At 39.4% G+C, this 23,563-nt stretch overlaps 1 protein-coding gene across 1 annotated transcript; it reads left to right on the plus strand.

The window, feature by feature from the left end:
- Positions 1-20,445: 20,445 nt before the first annotated feature.
- LOC115464664 (olfactory receptor 1019-like) lies at positions 20,446-21,399 on the plus strand. The gene has a single exon (XM_030195026.1). It carries the CDS (start codon positions 20,446-20,448, stop codon positions 21,397-21,399), a length of 954 nt encoding a protein of 317 aa, XP_030050886.1.
- The last annotated feature ends 2,164 nt before the right edge of the window (positions 21,400-23,563 follow it).

The raw sequence follows: 23,563 nt of genomic DNA on the forward strand, positions 1-23,563 counted from the left end.
CCAGTATAGTGGTATAAGGAAGAGTTAAAAAAAATTTTTCTGTTTCCTTGTATTGGAAAATTTTCCTTTTTTTCCCTTTAAATAATTTCTCTGTATTGCCTTACAAATGATTATTTGTTTGTATAATTGAAATTTAACAATAAATAAAAAATAAACCTGTTGCTCTTCTCCCTTCACTCAAGGTCATATTTTTTCCTGATTATCCGGTGCCAGCATTTTACTTATGTGCTGCTTGCAATTAACACATTCCTATGCCTAAAAGTTTCCCTGCCTGAGACAGTCCTTGTATCTTATAAGATTCATGTCCCATCCCTTTCCTTTATATGTGCAATTAATGACTCCAAACGAGTCTAAACATAATTTTCAGTTATCATTTAGTAAAGTATTCTGGCAAGCATCTTATTTTAACTGTAAATCACACACTTATCATTCCAATCCTGTACTTTTCCTATGTTGTTTATCCCGGATCTAACGGGTTTTCAGATAAGCAATACTGTTACATAGTAACATAGTAAATGACGGCAGATAAAGACCTGTATGGTCCATCCAGTCTACCCTACAAAATAGCATGTGATATCGTTCCTTCTCCCTTTTTAACTTTTTGCCTGCAGCAAACTTACAGCAAAAGGCAATGATTCCTTTAACCCGGAATCCTATTCCTCCCATTATGACCACTCAATGGCTATAATAACATATAGTACCTCATTCCAGCCTTGGAATTCAACTCTCCCCTGCATTCCTCTTAAAAAGGTGTCATTCTTTGTACAAATCCCACACGCTCGTCGCCAAGATCTACTGCTATGGATTTACACCTTGCTACTCCTAAATATTCTGCAGAGTCATGCTTGCTCTGAATAAAGACTGCAGTATGCTTTAACTTGCTGTTGTGCTGTTAATCAACCAGACTCATTAAAGCCTGAATTCTGGGTAACATAGAGGGCATAATCGAAAGGGACAGCCAAGTTTTGCTGAGGACGTCCTCGCAAAACATCCCCCGAAGGGGCGGGGAAACCCATATTATCGAAACAAGATGGGCGTCCATCTTTCGTTTCGATACTACGGTTGTCCTTAGAGATGGTCGTCCCTAGATTTGGTCATTTCTGATTTTCAGCGATAATGGAAACCAAGGACGCCCATCTCAGAAACGATCAAATCTAAGCCCTTTGGTCATGGGAGGAGCCAGCATTCATAGTGCACTGGTCCCCCTGACATGCCAGAACACCAACCGGGCATCTTAGTGTAACAGGGGTTAAGGGTTAAAGAAAAAAATATTTTTTTTATTTACCTGGGGATGTCTTGGGGCCCAGGTTCAACTTTGGGGCTGGTTACAGCGGCTCCGGGGTTTGGGGAAGACCTGGGGGCTGAAAAAGGGAAAAGCTCCAGTCAAGCACTGTAGAGGGGCTGCTGGAAGTGACGGTGTCATTTCGGAGGCAAGGGGCAGGTTTTCGGGGTAGTTTTGCACCGATTGTGGGGCCAAATGAATAAGGAGGGCTGCGGAAGGCAGCGCCATGATTTTTGGCTCCCGGGGACGATTGGGCACGTCCCCGGGAGTGAAGAGGTGCTGCGGGCATGAGAGACACCGATTCGTGGCAGGAGACGGGACGCTAGGGAGGCCGGCAATTTTGGGGGCTGATTCCAGGCCCGTGTTCGGGGTCGGAGTTGGCCGCCGTGTTAGGGGTGTTTTCGGGCCCTGTTTGGGCCGGTGGTAACTGGCAGCGATGGACCGGGTGTGAAGGACGTCTCCGGGCAGCGGGATGTGGTCTGCAGAGGCCAGAGGAGCCAGAGGAGGATGACGGAGTCGCACCGGGACATTTGAGGTGTTCCAGTGAGGAAGAGCGGAGCTCTGGCACCCAGCCACGATTGAGGCTGAGACACCAAAGAAGGAGTCAGGATCCTGGCCGGGGAGAGGTTCGTGGCCTGCCGGGAGGAAGAGAGAAAGGAGGAGAGTTCATCGAGAGGGTGTGCGCTCCCGCGGGGCGCGCGCCTCATGCACGAATCGGGAGCGTGCACCAAACCATTTTGTTGGAGCTCCGGGGAGGCCTAGAAGCCTGGGCCTCGATTTTGAACTGGAGCTCCAGACAAAATGGCAATTTTCAGGGCGTTTTTTATTTTATCTCCGTTTTGAAAAGAAGACCAGTGGGACCGGAGCTGTCGATGGTCTTCGAGTAAGGAGAAAATTAGGATTAAGGTAAGAGGTTTTTTGACCCAAAATTTTAATTAATTAATTTTAAAAATGTATAAGTTGCGTTTTTTATTTTTAAAAATTCAGGGGTTTAAGTTTTTTTAATTCTGTTTTCGGATTTGGGTTCGGGGCATTTTTGTGAATTTTTCGGGGGGGGGTCAGTTTTTGAATTTAAATATTTTTAGGGGTGATTTTGAGGGGGGCTTGTTTAAAGGGGTTAATTAAGGGTTAAATTTTTGAATTTGATGGGATAGAGTAAGAAGGGGTTGTTTGAATTTTTGAGATTTATTTTAATTAAATTTGGGATTTTTAAAGAGGTTTTGGGAGGATAGTTATGGGGCGGACGTAAAAAATGGTTAAATTTAAATTTTAAAAACATGATTTAATAGGGAATGAGGAGTGTAGTTATTGGGGAAAATTTGAGGTAACTTGGGTTACATTTGAATGGGTTTATTTGAAGTTTTTATTTTTTTCCATTGATTTCAATGGGAAAAATAAAGGTAAAAATGGAGGTTTAGTTGGGCTGACCAAGGTTCCATTGGTCAGCAGAAAAAAACAGAACCTTGGGAAGAACAGCTGATTGGTTAAGGGGTCTCTGGAATGCTGGCCACAGTTCCATTGCCTGGGCAACGGCGCTGCTGACCATTGGTCAGAGGAGCTGAAGCTGTCAGAGGGAGTGGTTGTGTCCAGTAGGGTGTCTGAGTTTGAGTGCTTGCATAGGCCCCTAAAGTGCAAAAGTTGAAAGATAGTAAGGAATAAAAAAATATTTGGGTGAGTGAGGAATGGGATTGAAGTGAGGGTTGCTGAAAATAGATTTAGATTTGTCAGTGATTGGTGATTGAGAGGTGTGTTGGATGTACTGAAGGGTTGGGGTAGTGTGTGTGTGTGCATCACCAGTGCTTCTCCAGTGTAGGGACTTGTAAAAAAAAAGACAGGATTGGAAGTTTAGGTCAATTTATTTTATTTTATTTTTGAAAGTGTAATTGGCCACAGTAATACCCAATTGACTGACACCTAGGGAAATGTTAAATGTAGGCGCATTCCCCCAAATTCTATAATATCACACCTAAATCCAAGGACCACCCCTGACAAGCCTACAATCCTCCCGTGGCCATGCCCCTTTTTCAGCTATGCATGTTGGAATTTACCCCTTTTTAGAATACACCTAACAAGGAGCATGGAAATTCCAATTTTTGGCAATAGGTAATGATAATTAGTAATTATTGACTAATTAACATCACTGATTGGTTTGTAAAGCACTTGAGTTGAGTGCATAAATTGGCCATAAGCCGCAACTTATATAGAATTCGGAAGTAACTGCTTACCACATTTTTGAATAGTTTATTACAGAAGCTTGTGTGAGCACTAAACTGGCTATTGAGCAGAAGATTCAGTCTTTCTTAAACCTGAAAATTCAGTATACTCAGCTTCTAGGCATGTGCACACATTAAGATGCTTATTTTCTAAGCATATGGGGAGAGATTCTATATATTGTACCTAAAAATCGGCGTTAAAATCAGTGCCGACTAATCATATTCTATAACTGGTGTCTAGATTTAGACACCGATTATAGAATACACTTACTTGATATTTCAGCACCTAAATCTATACGCATACATTAACACCAATGAAAACGTTATAAATCCCAGCGCGTAGATTTAGGCACTGGGCTATATTCTATAATTGGGCATGTAAATTTCAGAACGCCCACGAAACGCCCATTTCCCCACCTATAATCACACCCCTTTTTGCCTGCACGCGTTACAAGTTCCATGCATAGCGTTACAGAATACTCTTAATGAGTTGTGCGCCTAAATTCTAATCAATGCCAATTAGTGATCCTTATTGCTTGTTAAATGCTGTTATCAGTGCTCATTAGCTTGTTAAGTTTGTTAAATTATACACATTGTTATAGAATCCGTGCTGATTTTGGCACCGATCTCCAGGCGCGTTATATAGAATCCTGGGGATGATGTTCCAAACTGCTGAAATGAACATCCATGTACTTAAAACATCCAACCCCCACCCAATTTTGCAAAAGCAGGATTTGAATGTCTAACACTGCCATACATCCAAAAAGCAAGAACGTATTTCATGGGAGTGTTTTGAGCAGGGCTAGAGAAGGCCCAGAATCAGAACATCCAACAGTGACTACCAAAGGGGAAGAAATGTCCAAGTCCACAAAGCAATACGTCCTTTTATTTAGACCTGTTTCAGGAATGTGCAGGGTACAAAAGTTACTCTGATTGAGCAGCTGATCACTGGAAGGATTTACGCATGACACCTCCTTAAGTGCTGTATATTTTTTTAGGGTGTGTTTATCCCTCCCACTAATACTTAGGAAGAAATGAATCACCCAAGGCTGCATCAGTTTGCTCTTTATTAGATACAGTCCCCACAGCTTTACCCACAATTTGAAGAAGCATGCCTGAGGGTGGAGCTGGGGAAGTGTGGTACATTGAGTTTTTCAAAATATATAAGCATTTTTTTAAATAGGAAAACTCGATAGAGGGGAGGGAGGTGGGGGAGGGGGGAAGGGGATATAGTTTTGGAAAAGGTAATATTCTATGTAAATAGAAGAGTTACATGTAATAATAGCTTGGAGAAGACTCCTTTGAAGAAACATATTCAGAAGTCGCGTCTGTAAACACTGTTGGGATTTAAACAAGGTAATAATACACAGAGCAGAACACAAGACACATTTATTGGAGTTTAATATAAAAGTTTATGGGTATGATAGAATTATTTGTTATCAGACTTTTATTGTTTAATAAGGAATTGCTAGTTATGAGTTTTCATCCATAACAATAGTTAATACATAAATGTTAAATACAGAACACGGTTTGGGGGAAGGGAGGGATAATTGCTATATTACAAAATTTGATGGCTGTACGTAATGTTGTATGCTTGAAGTGTTGTTCCACTGAGCTTTGCACAATTGTATTGATGCTGCCATGTTAAGGTGGATTTGTACTTTTTGATTTGTCATCAATAAAAACTGTTGAAATATAAATAGGAAAACTCTGCATATATTAATAGGTGTAAATATAGATAAATAGGGGTCCTTTACTAAAAAGGTATTCAAAATATTATGGAAGTTATATCGTATAAGATCAAACTTTAAGCCAGAGGTGTTTAGATTGATTGCACAATGAATGGTGATGGCATATATTGATTACTGTAACATCATTTACATAGGTTGTCCAGATATGGTTTTAAAGAAACTTCAAATTTACTAAATACAACAGCTCGATTAATATTTGAGGTATCGAAGTATGATAGAGCATCACCACTATTGCTGCAATTGCACTGGTTACCAGTACAAGCATGCATGGTCTGTAAGCTTTGTTGCTTAGTTATTTTTGAATGGTGAAACACCTGCTTACATGGTAAATTTAATTCAACTATCAGCGAGAAATGTCAATTCAGGATAGAGATGCTTTTTAACTTTTCAATATCTGGATCCAAAAAAGGTGGTTTATCAGAAAATTTGAGGGATACATTTGCATATTTAGCAGCTAGTTCAGTGGTTCCCAAACCTGGTCCCGAAGGCACCCCAGCCAGTCAGGTTTTCAGGATATCCACAATGAATATTCATTCATGAGAAGATTTCCATGCAGTGGAGGCAGTGCATGCAAATCTCTCTCATGAATATTCATTGTGGGTATCCTGAAAACCTGACTGGCTGGGGTGCCTCCAGGACTAGGATTGGGAACCACTGGGCTAGCCATTGGAATGAAATACCTATATAAATTAGATTGCAATCAAATTATGTAGCATTCCAAAAATATACATAAGTACATAAGTAATGCCATACTGGGAAAAGACCAAAGGTCCATCGAGCCCAGCATCCTGTCCCCAACAGCAGCTATTCCAGGTCAAGGGCACCTGGCAAGCTACCCAAACGTACAAACATTTTATACAAGTTATTCCCAAAATTGTGGATTTTTCCCAAGTCTATTTAGTAGCGGTCTATGGACTTGTTCTTTAGGAAACCGTCCAACCCGTTTTTAAACTCTGCCAAGCTAACCGCCTTCACTACGTTCTCTGGCAACGAATTCCAGAGTTTAATTATGCGTTGGGTGAAGAAAACTTTTCTCTTAATTACTGAAAGCTTTCTTGTTTAGAAAATATCTGAGCCTGAATTAATTAGTCTTCTGCTTGTCTATCGTTTATTTATTTACTATACCGTTTCTTGTTGCATTCACAAAACAGAATGGTTTACATCTTTTAAAAAATGTATATTAAAAACATACAGGAAATCCATTAACTTGATAGAAAAGCACAGCAAAACAAAAAGCATCCATATTAAAAGGTATGTAGACAATAGACAACCATCCATGCCTAAAATATAATTATACATATTACTAGTTAATACATATTCATTCTGTCTGTTTTTCCCTTTCACCCCAGGTTATTGTCGAACGTATTCTGAAACAAATATGTTTTCAGGAATTTATGGAAGTGAATATAGGACTTCTCTAATAGTTTTTGAAAGGCGGTTCCAAAGTGAAGGGGCTAGAAAAAAGAAAGCAGAGGTTCTGGTAGACTCCTATCTGGCCTTTTGGGGTGACGGAATTACTAATCTATTATCTGTAAGTGATCGAAGTGTTTGTATGGGAGAGTATGGTATAATGAGATTGGCTAAATATGATGGAGTCAATAAATGTAAGGCTTTATGTGTCAGAGTGAGAATCTCAAATTTTATTCTGGCTTCAACTGGGAGCCAGTGAAGATTGTATAAGAGAGGTGTAATCCTATCATATTTTGAAGCCCTACAAATAATATGGGCTGCTGTATTTTGTATCATTTGTAACCGTTTTATATTGATCTTAGTAAGACCTGCATAGATGATGTTGCAATAATCCAGACATGTCATAATATATGTTGCTGCTTTATTGTTCAGTAATTGCTCTAAGAGTTAGTCCAGTTTATCTTATTGTGAGACACACTGAACTACTGGAATGTGTAGGATATAAATGTCATATAATAATAATGTCATGAAATAATAAACTCCAGGTCAACTAGGTAGCAATGTATTTGCAAGAAAATAGACATTATCTTTGCTAAAATTTTAATATTTCCAAGCTAAAAGTGTTCTCCGTAGACAAGAGTACATTTACACCGTTTTAAACTAATGAATTATGAGGATCCAAATACCCAATGATAGAACTGCAAAACATGACTTTTTAAATAAATGATCAATATGTAATATATTTTAAACACATAACTACTTACATTAAAAACACACTGAATCAATTGTTGGTCCTCTGAGTTCCAGTGACTGCAATTATCCTACTTTCAACTGATAAGGTCCCAGAAGCATTGGTGGTGTTTTAAAGAGGACAGTTTCACCGTCTGAGTTTTCGAGAAAGAAGCAGCTATTTGTTCTTCAAGTGAACAGTAAGTCAGTCCCAATAATTTATTATATTGTATTATTATTGGTTTTAAGATTATTGTGCAAAATTCTCTTAGCTCATAGCCTCTGCTTTAGGAATACATTCCAATCCCCTCCAGAGTTACAGCTGAGTCAGACTGTGATAGCAAAAGCAGCACAGAGGCCTATGGCATCTTATAGAAGAAAATGTTGCACCTGACACATACAATACATATTCTATATAACGTTTACTGGCATCCTTACAGAGGACTGTTTCAAAGCTTAAACCCCCTGTAATACAAATGGTTCAACTAAATAGAGACATTCGTTTTTATCATTCAAGATGTTTCATAACTTTGGAGGGAAGCGCCTGCCCACAGAATTTCTTTTAGAACTGAGTTTCATATAGATTGTGGATTTGATCCAACAGGTTTGATCTTTAAATATATATTCCTTAGCCTACCACACTGTATCCATTGTCTGACAGAACAGTTTAATACATTGATTAAAAAAAAAAAAGGTTTTCTGTAAGTTGTTCTTCGCCAAATTTGAAAATACTTGTTTGACCATTTTAAGGGGTCCTTTTACTAATGTGTGCTAGCAATTAGTGCATGCTAAATGATAAGATGCCATTATATTCTTATAGGTGTTTTATCATTTAGGGCACGCTAATTGTTAACGCATGCTAAATCTGTTAGCACGTGTTCGTGAAAGGACCCCTAAACTTCTTATACAAGCTTTCATTTTGACACAGCTAAACAAAGAAAAATATTGCAAACATTACAAAATGCAACAGCTCACATGATCTGTGGAGTAAAAAATCTGATAGAATGTTTGTACTTTTTACCAGGTTACACTAATTGTCTATAGAGGCAAGGACCATATTCAGACTATGTGCATTTGTTTTCAGGGCTTATTATTTGGTCCAGAACAGTTGGTTGAACTTTTAGAATTTGCTCATAAGTATTGCCATACTGGGACAGACTGAAGGTCCATCAAGCCCAGCATCCTGTTTCCAACAGTGGCCAATCCAGGTCACAAGTACCTGGCAAGATCCCAAAACATTACAATACATTTTATGCTGCTTATCCTAGAAATAAGCAGTGGATTTTCCCCAAATCCATTTTAATATTGGTATATGGACTTTTCCTTTAGGAAGCCATCCAAACCTTTTTTTATTATTATTTATAAGCATTTCTGTTTTTATACAAGACATTGCATTACTTGTACAGAATAGATTGGTTATCTTTGAAAATTAAGCTAAGGAAAAAAGGGAGAAAGAAAAGAATAAACTCTATTATCTTTAACCAATCTCAAGTCCAAGATAAGAGTCCAAGATTCCTAAACAGTGGAGATTTAGAAAATTTTTAAACACATTTGTAATCAGACGTGAACCAATTCCTTATTACATTAACTAGAGCTTTTTGATGTTATGAAAACTGCAAGCTGAGAGGGTTCGTAATAAACATATTAAAAGATTGGTATTTAACCACGCATTTGGAGGGGTATCTTAAGAAAAACGTAGCTCCCATCTGAAGCACTTCAGTTTTCATCTGGAGGAATTGTTGCCATCTTTTCTGGGTATCTCTTGATATGTCCGGAAATATTTGAATTTTTAGACCTTTAAAGGTCTTTCCTTTATTTTTAAAGAACATCTTCATTATCCAGTTTTTATCAGGAGCCAATGCCACTTTAGCCAACAAAGTAGCTGCTGTGACTTGTTCTCTATTTGAAGATTCTAGAAGTGCAAATACATCTAATGACTGATTTACTTGAGTTTGTTGGTTACTATCTTTTTTAACAGGAAGGTAATACACTTGTGTGAAGGGAGGGATACTGTCTTCCGGAAACTCCAGTATTTCTTTAATATAATTCTTTGACATTTCATGAGGGGAAACAGCAAATTGTTGAGGGAAATTCAAAAATCGTAAGAAATTCTGTTTTCCTCCGCAGATTAGTTAACTCTTTCAGCATATTACTTTGAAGCAATTGCATATGCTGGAGGTTTTTCTCTTGTGATTGAAGATTTAAGCTCAAAGATTTTAAACCTTCTTCTGTTTCTTTAGTTTTTACTTCCAAAACAGTCATATCTTGACTTATTTTCTGTACCTGAGGACATAATGTTTTGTCCAGGTCAGCTATCAAGCACCATAAATTATCTAAAGTGACTTCTGAGGGTTTAACAAAAGAAACTGAAAATTGGGTGTGGTGTACAGTTGGGGGGTAGTGGGTTTTGGGGGGGTTGAGGGGCTCAGCACACAAGGTAAGGGAGCTAAGTACCTGGGAACAATTTATGAGGTCCACTGCAGTGCCCCCTAGGGTGCCCAGTTGGTGTCCTGGCATGTCAGGGGAACCAGTGCACTACAAATGCTGGCTCCTCCCACGACCAAATAGCTTACATTTGGCCATTTTTGACATGGACGTCTTTGGTTTCAAAAATCGCCGAAAGTCAGAAACATCCATGTCTAGGGACGTCCAAATCTAGGGACAGCCAAATTTAAGGATTTGGACATCTCTGACGGTATTTTCGAAATGAAGATGGGCGTCCATCTTTTTTTGAAAATACAGGTTTCCCCGCCCTTGGATTTTGCTGTTTTGCAAGGACATCCAAATTGCAACTTGGACATCCCCTCTGTGTATACTTTTTCTACTTCTATTTTCAATTGGCAGTTCACGTGTGATATCCCTATTCACAGAATGGCCATTATCTTGAAATCAGAATCTAGACCTCAAATATGGCTGTTTGACTATTTTAGGAGCTACTTTTGTTCTTGACCACAGGCAAATTGAATCCTTCCTGTAATCATCAGAATCCCTTTGCATTTTATTTTCACTTTCATAATATCATTCTTAAAAACCTCTAGACATGTATTAGCATCTACTATTACAGAATCAAAGTTTTAATCTTCCCTTTTTAAATAATCTAACTGTTCTTAAACAGTATGTCTGAGGTTATCATTCTTCTTTTTAGACATCTCAACTAAAATCATCAGGTCCAGAGAACATTTGTTCAAAATTGAGCAAGTCCACATCGTCTGTAAACAGACATAACTCTTACATAATTCTCAGTCTTCGAGGACTCCTTTTTGTATGAAAGTACTGTAAAATTGTTGCATAATGTAATTCATTTTGAATTATAGTCTAGTTTAAGCCAATAACATCTGACCAATTATTTATTTATTTTAAAAATTTATAGACCACTTAAAACTAGGTGGTTTCCAATAATACATTCATAATCCACTACACATTATAGCACAAAATAATACACGGCAGAACACACTACAACAAACTTCCTACAATATCAGTAAAATAATAAAAAAAAAACTGCAGCCACAAAAAGCTTAGTCTTCAACAATTTTTTTTAACTGCACAAGACTATCACAAAGGTGAAACTGTCCAGGGAGATCATGCTGACACGAATGCAGAAGCCCTTGTGTCAACATAATGTAAACACACTACCTCTCTGTTGACATTGGTATGGCAGTTTCTGATCTTAATACCCATCTTGGCTTGTAGATGGACAAAACCTGTTTCAAGTAATATGATGCAGCAGCATGCAATGTCTGGTATACAATCATAAATACTTTAAATTGTATTCTGTGTTGTACTGGTAACCAGTGCAACTGCTTAAACACTGGAGAAATATGAGAGAACTTTGATACTCCCACTAATACTCAAGCAGCTGTGTTCTAGATTACTTGAAATGATCTTACACTTGATGCAGACACGGCAATGTATAACGCATAACACCAACGAAAAATCCCGAAGTCACTGGTAAGACTACCAACTATACAGGTTTTCCCAGATTTAGCAAGGGAAACACAGACAAGCAGATCTGAATTTCTGGCTATTAAATCCAGAGTTCTTAATGTTGGTGGTTCCTTTGTTTTGAAATTTCCTTGCAGGCGTTTAGTGACTTTGAATTCAACTAATTATGTTTTCTTTGACACTTAAAAACTGATAGAATTTGTTAATTCTAAAGAAGGCACTAGGGATGCCCTGGTCGCACCCAATAATTGATTAGCTGTATATCGGCTGTGTGTGTCAATTTGCCCACTGCTCTATTGATGATTTCTTTACTTGGTATGTTTTTTTCCTTGTTCTTGGTTCCAAATTATGTGGACAAAGCTGAAGTACTTCTTTTCTGAATATAATGATTTTTTATTTTTTTTTCTTGTAATCTTAAGTAGAGATATTGCTGAAACATTGATGTTAAATATGTAAATGTAAAATAAAAAATATAATTATATTAAAAAAAGACTACCAACTATACTTTCAAGAACTAGGACAAATGCTACCAAGTCTAGTTTCTTTTTTATTTTCAAAAATATTTTTTGAAAGAGTACCCTCAGAAATATCCACTATCTTTGGCAATTAGTAATAACAGTTGCCCGGTGGTATAGCACTACTCTTCTTTTAACACCTTGTTAAGTGCTATTAGTGTCACTTTGTGATTGTGCGTTTACAAAACCTTCACCAGCTATGGTCAACTGCCATTTTTCTAAAATTACATAGTTAATAATTGAAACTGTCTCGACGCTCAAGGCTGTCAAAAGAGCAGAAACAGATAACTGACTGCCTTCTCCTGGAAACGCCTGACACCACGGGTTTCAAACTGCTTTCCTCAGGGACTTGGGTTAAAGCTGTCATCTGTTTTAGAATAAACTGCTGTATAATGCATTGCAGTAATCCAGCTGCACCAAAACTATACTTTGAAGTACACTCCAGAAATCATGTAAAGGCAGCATTAGTTTCAACTTAAGTATCATATGCAAAAATTTGAAAGTTTTTTGAATCACACTCACAGCTCGAGTCTTCCCTGTAAACTTGCAATCTAACACAACACCCAACAATTATTTCAGTTCTTTCTTCACTGGAACATACACATTCCCCAAACAAACCTTCTCTGGCCATTCTTCTATCTCTTCCCTACCTATAATCATTACATTGGTTTTTGCCACAATCAACACTAAACCATTTTCTTTTATCCACTGCTCCTGTATTTTCATCATACAATCATTCAACTGATTATCCAAAGCAACACCCCAAGATATAATGGGGAAAAAAAACAATGTCATCTGCATAGAAATGATATGACACTCCTAAGGAGTGCAATACCTGACCAAATGGAGCAAAGTAGATGTTAAACAAAAATGCTGATAATGCAGACCCCTGTGGAACACCACACACATCAACTATATCTGACACCTGTACACCACTTTGAACAACCATAGATCTTCCTGTCAAACAGGAAACAAACCATCAAAGTACTTGTCCACCAATGCCTGGATTTTGTAACTTAGCAATCAATAGTTCAAAATTTACATCAAAATCTCCCGATATATCCAATGAAACCAGATAATAACAAATATTGTCATCCATCTCTCTCTTAATTTAATCTACTGTAGAAATTAATAGTGTCTCAACATTATGTACACATCAAAACCCATATTGAAATAGGTCCAAACCACTAACTTTCTTCCCAAATTCATCCAACTGTTAAAGAACTACCTTTTCAATTACTTTCCCCAAAAACAGAATAATGGAAATAGGTCTATAAATACTCACATCATCCGGGTCTAAATCAACATTCTTCAATAATGGTTTCACAGTAGTTCACTTACAACATTCAGGGAAACTACCTTCACTCAATAACTTATTCACCATCCAACTTATAGATGGATCAAACTTAGGGGCAAACACACGCAAAATGCTTGAAGAATATGGATCATGCAATGAAGGTGTAGGTGTAACAGAACGAACAATCACTTCCATATTATTTTCTACTAAAACAAACTGTGTCCATCATGCATCAACAATATCAACACCATCCCAACAATGTAAAACACTTGGTACTTGTACCTCTTTTCTCAACTTTTCTATTTTCTGCACCAAAAAATTTGCAAACAAGTCCACACCCAATTTGCTTTCTCTTACAGACTGTTCATACCCATACAGCAAAAATTGCAGTTTGACATAATTCCTTAGGTCTATTCAAGGCTCCTACTATTCTCTGTTGAAAATAAGCAATCCTCATATCTTCACATAATACTGCCCTTTTTAACATGCCCCAGAAGACTCCCTGTGCCTTCAAGAGATGTAACCTGTGTAATTGGGTGATATTCAGCACTGACCTACAAAACTGATGTGTGGAGTAATTGGGGCCTGATCATAATCCATCTAACTGTGTTCTCTGTTTTAAATGCAGAAAAGAACACAGAAAGTACATCAGGCCCGCAAAAGGGACGCCAAGAAGCATTGAAATTGGCCTCCTTTGATGCATGGTGCAGGGAGATCTCTGACATCAGCATCACCAGCACCTGAAAATTGTCAGCATTGAGAGGACTGCTGCCCCTCTATAACACTGGTGCTGTCATCTCTGCCATATGCAGCCAGGACTGTGCTTCTGAATTGGCACTGACAACTCAGCAGACTATCTCCATACCGACATTGGCCCCAGCCTTACCGAAGCCTGTCCTTGAAGACTGGTTCTAGGCCATGCTGAGGGAGGAGTTAGCAGGCTTGCTACAACTCCAAAAATGCTCAGGCATGGAGGGCACAGTAATCACAACCTGCACCCCAGACAAAAGAGGGGGCAAGCTATTGACTGACCCTAGGAGAACATAACTTCTATAAAAGTTTCCATTCCACATGACCTGCTGGTAGGAGGTAAACAAGAGTTTTTCCAAGACAGATGGCCCCTTGTAACATCCATCCAATGGGTTCTCTAAATAGTTCAAGCGGGATATAATCTCAGTCGGCAATAAACACCTCCAAATTGTTCATCACAAGCTTCTTTTCTTAGAGCTTAGCACAAGCAGGTACTTGTAAAGGAACTCTCCTCTCCTCCAGGCTCTCACGGTCAAAACAGTCTCACCGTGACAGGAAGAGCAGGCATTCTATTTCAGGTACTTCACTGTAACCAAGAAAATGGGGAGGGAGGATTTTGCCCAATCCTAGACCATAGGGCCTTGAATAGATATTTTACCAAGGAAAATTCCAGGATGGTTTCCCTGTGCACCCTTCTCCCTATTATTCAGGGAAATGATTGGCTATGCTCTCTGGACATGAAGGATGCATAAACTGACATTCAGATACGTCCCAATCCGACCCAGAAGTATCTCAGATTTGTACTGGGGAAGCACCACTTCCACTACCATGGCCTGCCATTTGGCCTTGCATTCACAACCAGGGTATTCACCAAATGTCTTGCAGTTGTTGCAGCATCACTGCACAGGCTGGGAGTGCATGTGTTTCCCTACTTGGATGATTGGCTGGTCAAGAGCACATCGCGGGAGGGTGCTTAAGCATTAATACAGAGAACTATCAAGGTGCTGGTGCTCCTAGGGTTTTTAATCAACTACCCAAAGTCCCATCTCCAACCTGATCAGTAATTGGGTACATAGGAGATCTGCTAGATACAGAGCATGCTCAAACATTCCTTCCTCAGGATCAAGCGACTGCTGTCATGGAAATCATTGATCAGGTTCACAGAAGCTAGCAGGTAACAGCTTGGCAGATGTTGAGATTGCTGAGCCACATGGACTCTATAATACATGTTAAACCCTTGGCACATCTCAATTCCAGAAGAACCCAGTGGACCCTGGCTTCTCAATGGCATCAGGCCATGAGGAATCTAGTGGATATCATCAAGGTCATGCTGCAGCTCAAACAGTCTCTCCGCTGGTGGCTAATGTGGTCCAACTTTTCCCAAGACTACCATTCTAAATTTGGTCTCCTCAAAAGACACTGACCATGGATGCATCTAACCTGGAATGAGGGGCTTATGAAGATTGTCTTCACAACAAGGGACTTAGTCTTGCCAAGTGATGCCCTTCCATATCAATCTCCTGGATTTGCAGACAACATGGAATGCTCTAAATGCTTTCAAAGATCAGCTGATGAACCAAATTATTATAAATCAAATGGACAATCAGGTTGCAATGTACTATGTTAACAAGCAGGGGGTACAGAATCCTACCCTTTGTGTCATGAAGCAGTCAGGATGTAACAATGAGCTCTCAAGTATGGCATGGTGCTCAGAGCTACATACCTGGCTGGGAAAGACAAACAGTCTGATGGACAGGCTGAGTAGGATCATGTAACCACATGAGTAGCCTTTCAATATGAACAAGGAAAACACACTAAAATCATTGCAAACTGTCCAAAACACAGAAGCAAGACTATTATTCAAAAAATTGAAATACGAAAGAACTACTCCACTACTCGAAACACTACACTGGCTGTCAATCAAGGCAAGACTACTCTTTGTAGCTAGCACCCTCATATTAAAGATACTATTTGGAATGGCACCTGAATATATGCAAGATATGATCAAACTATATCTAAGAAATGCAAGCCCTGAAACCAGAAGTTACCTAATTCTTCACCAATCCAACTGCAGAAACATAACTTAAAAAAACATCTACACGGCAGGGTTTAGCTAACCTGGGTTTCAATTGGTGGAACTCAATACTAAACGCCACAAGAAGTATCACAAACTATCTTCCTTTCAGAAAAGAACTAAAAAACTATCTCTTCAAAAAATTATATAGCTAACCACATAAGCTATCAATGACCTCTTTACGTTCTAAATGTAAAACATCATTGTAATTTTCATCTAACTGTAAATTTGTAGGTCACTTTGAACCAAAACTTGTTTTTGGATAACAGTAGGATTCAAGAATGCATAAATAAATAAATAATAGTGCATGAGATCTTCTGAGTATGGGGCACCCTCTTAATGGACCTCCTTGCCACTCATTTCAACAACAAAGTCCCTCAGTTCTATTCCAGACTCAGATCACACAGCAGACTAGAATCAGATATCTTCCTCCTTCATTGAGGGGAGGGCCTCCTATATGCACATCCTTCCATTCCTCTCATATGGAAGACTTTATTGAAACTGAAGTAAGATCAGGGAACTATGATCTTAATTGCACCCTACTGGCTGAGGCAGATCTGGTTCCAAATACTTCTGGAGCTGTCCTCTGAAGATCTGAGGAGATAGGACTGTTTTCCGACCCATGTCACACAGAAAAAGGGTCTCTTCTCCATTCTGATCTCCAGACCATGGTCCGCATGGTCTGGATTTCGAGGGGGTAGAGTTTGCCTCTTTGTAACTGCCTGAGGGTTTCGCCAGAATTTTGCTGGCTTCCAGGAAATATTCCAGTAAGAGGTGTTGAGATTTTCTATCTAGTGTGTGGACAAGACCCTATATCCGCTATCTTGTCCTACACAAAAATTGCTTGAGTATCTCCTTCACCTCTCCAAGTCTAGTTTAAAGACTATCTCTGTAAGGGTTCACCTCTCTGCAATTAATACTTATCACCATCAGATTAAGGGCAAGCTCATCTCTGTACAACCTCTAGTTGTTCACTTCATGCAAGGTTCGATGTTGATGAAGCCCCATCTCAAACCTCTTTGAATCATGACATTGCTCTCACACAGCTGATGAAAACTCCTTTTGAGTCACTAGACTCCTGTTATCTGAAGTATCTGACCTGAAAGGCAGTACTTCACCTCACAGAGTTAGTGAGTTCCAGGCCATAGAAGCTGATCTACCTTACACTAGATTTCATCATAACAGGGTAGCTCTCCACATGCATCCTAAGTTCCTTCCTAAGGTGGTGTTGGAGTTTCATTATAATCAGTATATCATTCTGCCAACATACTTCCCCAAACCTCTTGCCCATCCTTGCAAAATACATTATATACCTTGGCCTGCAAGCAAACCTTAGCCTTCTATCTGGAGCAGACTAAAGCCCATCAAAAGTCCACCCAGTTTTTTATTTCTGTTGAACCCAACAAGATGGGGATAGCCATCGGTAAGTGCACTTTATCCAGTTGGCCAGCAGATTGTATCTCCTTTATTTACACCAAGGCTGGGCTGACTCTTGAGGGTCATGTCTTGGTTCACAATGTCAGAGCCTGGCTACATCGAGGTCAGCCTTCATTGAGGAGATGCACAAGACTGTGACATGGTCTTCAGTCCACACATTCACAACTCATTACTGCCTCGATCAGAATACCCAACAGAACAGTCGGTTTGGCCAGACAGTCCTGCATAATTTGTTTGTTGTCTAGAATCCACTTCCACCTTCCTAGGCTCATATTTATTCAGTTGCAGGCTGCACCTCTACAAACAGTTTGTGTATAATTTCAAATTAATTAGTTCAATGTAGCCTTGTCATTGGAAGATTCTATTTTTCTACTGTTGTAGTTTTCGGTGACCCTCTTGGCTGGGATTCCAATATATAAGGATACAATTGTCATGCTTTTCCTCAGAGACAGCAAAGTTACTTACCTGTAAAAGGTGTTCTCTGAGGACAACAGGACAAGTACACTTACAACCTTCCCACCTCCCCTTGGAGTTGAATTCTTTTTTAGCTATGTTATGCTACTGAGGGTCTCTCACTCGCGAGTCAGGTGGAGAAGAACTTGTGCACGTGTATTAGGACCACAGCCAAAAGCTTCTTAAAGTAATAGAACACTGGGCAGTATCTGCAGCGGGCACTGTAGGGATGATGTTACTCTAGATATAAGGATATTTGTATTGCTGTCCTTAGAGAACCCCTGTTACAGGTAAGTAACTTTGTTTTATGGGAGAAGCAGGTTCAAACAGCTACTGTATACATACACTGATTCACTGTAACATTGTGATTAAGGAACTGCACCTTTCATTATCTTTCCTGTTCACAAACACATAGAAAGTACTTAAACACATACCAACACAAAAACACACATATACAAGCACACACAAATTTGTATCCCTTCCCGTCCCCCCACACACACATACACATATGCAGAGGGGCTTGAAAGAATTCCATGAGCTATGTAAAGCATGCTTTCTTCACTTGATTTTCTTCCTTTGAAGGTTCATATTAACCTTCCTGCCCCCCCCCCCCCCCCCCCCTTTGCAAAGCTCTGTTGACTGTTCTCTGCTACATGAGATTCAGGGCACTGATGAATAAAGGCAGTACTTCTGTGATCAGGTAAAGCAAAACCACTTCTTTTACATCCAAAACTTTGCTACTCTAGGCAATCACCTAGTGCTGCTAATCAAAGACATGGCTTTAATTCTCACCCCTCCCCAGCACTCCTGAAAAAATTCACCTGGATAGCCCTTTTATGGGCATTCTTTCCTCCTCTTACAGTTCGAAAACAATTGTCACATTTCACCTTTTCTCCATTCCTCTGGTGTACAGGTAAACTCTCATTCCACTTTCTTAGGGGCCCTTTTGCTAAGCCGTGTAAGAGCCTACGTATGTCAGTTTGGAATTACTGCCTGGTACCACGTGGCCCAGGAAGTAATTTCATTTTTTGCACACGTCCACTATGCGCGCCAAAAAATAATTTTTATTTTCTGGTGCGCGGTCAACCGGGTGGTAAAAGGCATTCAAAAAGCATAGACCATTACTGTCCAGTTAACACGTAAGACCTTACCGCTAAGTCAATGGGTGGTGGTAAGGTCTCAGATCCAAATGGACATGTGCCAATTTTCATTTTGCCGCACATCCAATTTTGGCCAAAATTTTAGAAAAGGGATTTTTTACAGGTGCGCTGAAAAATGGATCTTCCCATATCCAAAACATGCACCTACACCAGCACAGGCCATATTTCAGCACACCTTAGTAAAAGGAACCCTTAAATATATCTGAAGCAATTTAATCTCCTAATCTCCCCTTCAACCCTCCTGGATATATATGAAATAGTTCTTCTGGCCATACTTCATGCTGACCGCCATCTTAATTAAATTAATATAAAATAAAATCTATAGTGCAGACATTCTTCACCATATCCTAGGTCAAATGGCAGGAGGGCATCCTTTATCCCATCAGTCATGACCTCTGTTGGTTGTTCTAATGCTGACATGCAACATTATGAGATTAACTTCCTTCATGGATTTGTTCTGTGTCTCAGTATGGTAAATTGCAGATACTGGGGAAAACTAGCCTTTTAAATAAGTGTTGGGGGTAGCAGGTAATTTTCTTTGTCATTGTAAGGTCTGAGTTGAGATTTGGAAGAGGGGCTGATGTTAGGTTTTAAGTTGATACTGGGGTGCTGTGAGGTGGTGGTCTACTGTTTTAAAGATTGGGTTAGATGGGTCTGGGAATGGAGCTGCTGTTATTAAAGATTTTTCTATGTCTTGAGTAACATAAAGGCATACTATAAAATGTAAATAAATAAATACAATTAAATTGGAACTTTACATTCAGAGTATTATATAAGTGGCTCAATATTAAAAGCGATTTAAGCAGGCAGGAGAGGCTCCTACCCACTTAAATCACTCCTTGCTGCCCAACCATCAATATTCAGTGGTTCTTAACTGGACAATGCCACTGAATATCAGAAAAGGACATTTATGAGGGTGTCGGCAATATTCAAAAGCTGTCTTAAATTCAGGCACTAAGCTATGCGAGTGCTGGCTGAATATCAGCAGAGCCATCAAACTCCTCAACCACCTCTAATGTTGATCCCCTCCCCCCTCCGGTGACAACAAGCATCCCTCCCACCCCTTCCCCTAATCAAGCTAACACCCCCACCCTTCCACCATGCAGGATAGGACCCCCTGGGCCTACTTGCAATCCCTGGTGGCTCAGCAGGGGCAATTGGGGCAGGGGCAATACCCACTTTTTTATGCCACTTGCAACTGCTTCAGGAAAATGGCTACCATAAGAGGTTTTAAAAATGTGGCTTCCTGCCAGCTAAATATCAGCTGGAAGACTGATATAAAGTACAGAGTCTGTATGTTATGCAGAAGGTTCCTGATATGTGACATGATAGAATTTACTGTCCATCATCTATAATCATCTATAATAATTTGTATTCTCTTACCTTTATATTTCTTTCCCCTAAATCCCAACAGATTATGACTGTAGAATCAATGGGAAAGGAAAACAAGACCTCAGTTACAGAATTCATTCTCGTGGGATTCTCTGATCATCCTAACCTGCAGCTTCTCATTTCTGTCACAGTTTTCCTGATCTTCCTGATCTCTGTGCTGGGAAACGTTATGTTTTTAATGTTAGTGTGTGCTGACTCTCACCTGCAAAAACCCATGTACTTCTTCCTCAGTAACCTGTCATTTGTAGATATTGGTAACTCCTCTGTCACTCTCTCTACACTGCTGCGAAATCTTATGACAGGGGAGACACTGATTTCTTTTTCGGTATGTATAGCACAGGTTTACTTTTTCATATCTCTCACAGGTGCAGAATTTTTCCTTCTCAGTGCTATGGCCTATGATCGATATGTTGCAATTTGCAACCCTTTACGTTATGTGCTCATCATGAACAGGAGAGTCTGTGTCCTTCTGGCATCTGCTTCTTGGGTTGTTGGATTTTTGACTGGATTATCACCAGCATTTTTCATATCTCAGTTCTCTCTTTGTAGAGGGAATGTAATTAACCATTTCTTCTGTGATGTTGCAGCACTGCTGAAACTATCCTGTAGTGATATGCAGAACATCGAAATTGTGATATTTACTGAAGGAGTTTTTTTGGCTCTTTTTCCCTTTGGATTAACTTTATCATCTTATGTCTATATAATCTCCAGTATCCTCAAAATCCGTTCTACAAAGGGGAGGCATAAAGCCTTCTCCACCTGCTCCTCCCACCTCACAGTCGTTATTCTGTTCTATGGGACTATTATGTGTGTGTACATGAGGCCGACCTCAATGTATTCACCAGATCAAGACAAACTGTTCTCCCTGCTGTACACAGCTGTTATTCCAATGTTAAATCCCATTATTTATAGCATGAGAAATGAAGAAGTAAGAAAAGCTCTAACTAAACTCCTATCTATTAAAAAAAATATATGTAAGATGTTACTTATTTAGAATGATTTTGCAGATATTTATCCCTGTGATATTTAAAAACATTTAACCAGCCAGGAGTGGCTCTTTTCCGGTATGAATGCACTTAACTGGCTATCTGGTAATATTCAGTGGGAGATCTACTTTTACCTCCTGCTGAATATTATTAGGTAGAAGTAGCTCCAACCTTGGTAACCCCTGCTTATTTGGACCATATCGGGTTTTCAGCCATATATCCAGGTAATGCAACAGAAAATCCTTCCTGACCACCGTGGCATTACTTGAGTTGTGCTAGGGTAGTCCATGGACACATCCTTGGTAGAGTTTCACATAACAGAAATAAAAGAGGAGACAACCCACTGCAATATCCAAGCAGACAGAACAAATTGCAGCAGTGATCCAAGGAAGGATGAAACAGCAAAAGTTCACTCAAATGTAACTTTAATGGAAACTAGACCCAACCTGGCCAAGTTTTGGATAACCTTCATCAGGAGTATATGAACTGATTCTTCTTCAGTGCAGGAATTGCAGTGTATATATTGGCTACTTACACTTTTACCAGTGAATATATTTGAAAAGCAATGTGACCTCTGATGAAGTTTATCCAAAACAGGGCCATATTGGGTCTAGTTTTCATTAAAGTTACATTTGAGTGAACTTTGGCTGCTTCATCCTTCCTTGGATCACTACTGCTGTTTGTACAGTTTTGCATAAACCAGTTGGCAGCAATATACAGTCCGTTTACCGGGTAATTACAGAAATAAATTTAGGACAGCAAAAGGGCTATCCTAAATTTATCTGGTTAGTTATCCACGCTCTAGACTGAATATTACCAATACCTGGATAATTGCCAGTGGCCAGATTATGCTTGGATAGTCTGCCAGCTGGTATCTGATACCAGTGCTAAATACCCGGTCACAAAAAACCTGTGGTGTCCAGTGTTTAAATTATATGCTAGAGAGAAATATTGGATAGCATTTGATAAAAAATCTGGAAGAAAAAAAATGAAATATTAGTGGAATAAAATTAGGACCCCAGTGCTGTATCTTTCTTTTTATTTTTCCTTCTAATATAAGTAACCAAAGTTAGATCTTCTAATAGCAGACCTCAGCCTCCTCAGTTTACGCTACTGACTGTAAAATTAGTTGACTATTTCCACTAAGGTTAGGATCCTGCATTTTGGAAATCTAGGCACATAAGATTGGAAGCAATTATGTTCCTTAGATTTCAACATTTTAGAGCTCTGTTGTTCGGGGTTTTTTTGGGTGGGGTTTTATGTTGTTGGTAATAAGTCATTCCTGCTGGCTTGAAATACAAATGATCTCTGTGAAGATGAGTATATTCTCCAAAATAATACATTGGTGTTTTAGAGCTTGATAATCTGGAGATTTATCGTGCTAACTTTGGAATTTTGCTGATAAATCCTTCACACTTCCCCCACACTGAAGCAGTAAGCGGTCATTTTAAAAAGCCACGGTAAAAAGTTGCCTGTGTTACTGTGGGTGTGTCTTTTGGGCCCCTGCGGGCCACTTTTTACTGTGGCTGGGAAAAAGGCCATTTTGTATTGGGCCGGGAAATGGTGGTTTGCTAAAATTAAAATTATCGTGTGCCTATTTACGTCCTGAGCCCTTACCACCGCCCATTGACCTAGTGCTAAGGGCTTATGCGCTACCTGTATGCAGCGGGCATCAATGTGGCCGTGCTGCTGATAACAGCCTGGAATGCCCCCATGGTAAAAAATAGAAAAATATTTTCTACTGTGGGATTTGGCACAGGCCAAACTCAGAATTACCGCTGGGTGCACGTGCTTCCCTGGCAGTAGTGCCAATTTGACGCATGCTACCAGCTAGTTAGCCCTCCCATGGCTTTGCAGAAGCACCCCCAAATATTTTCTGGAAGCCATTGCCCGCACAACATTTGCCTCCATAAAAAAGCATTTGCTTATTTCCGATCTGACGAAGAAGGGCAACCTTCGAAAGCTAATCAAGAAATGTATTAAGTTATGTCCAATAAAAAAGGTATCATCTTATTTTCTTTTCCATGTTTTATTTTGTTTGATTTCTATTGATAAGTAATCTTATAATGTTGTATGGTCTTCTCTAGTTTTCATTGTGATATTGATAGTAATAATAATGTAGTGAAAAATGTTCCAGAGGATCAGTTCTTCCTCATATTTCTCTGGAACAGA

Source organism: Microcaecilia unicolor, chromosome 3 (assembly GCF_901765095.1).
Source record: "Microcaecilia unicolor chromosome 3, aMicUni1.1, whole genome shotgun sequence".
In the NCBI taxonomy this organism is placed as follows: domain Eukaryota; kingdom Metazoa; phylum Chordata; class Amphibia; order Gymnophiona; family Siphonopidae; genus Microcaecilia; species Microcaecilia unicolor.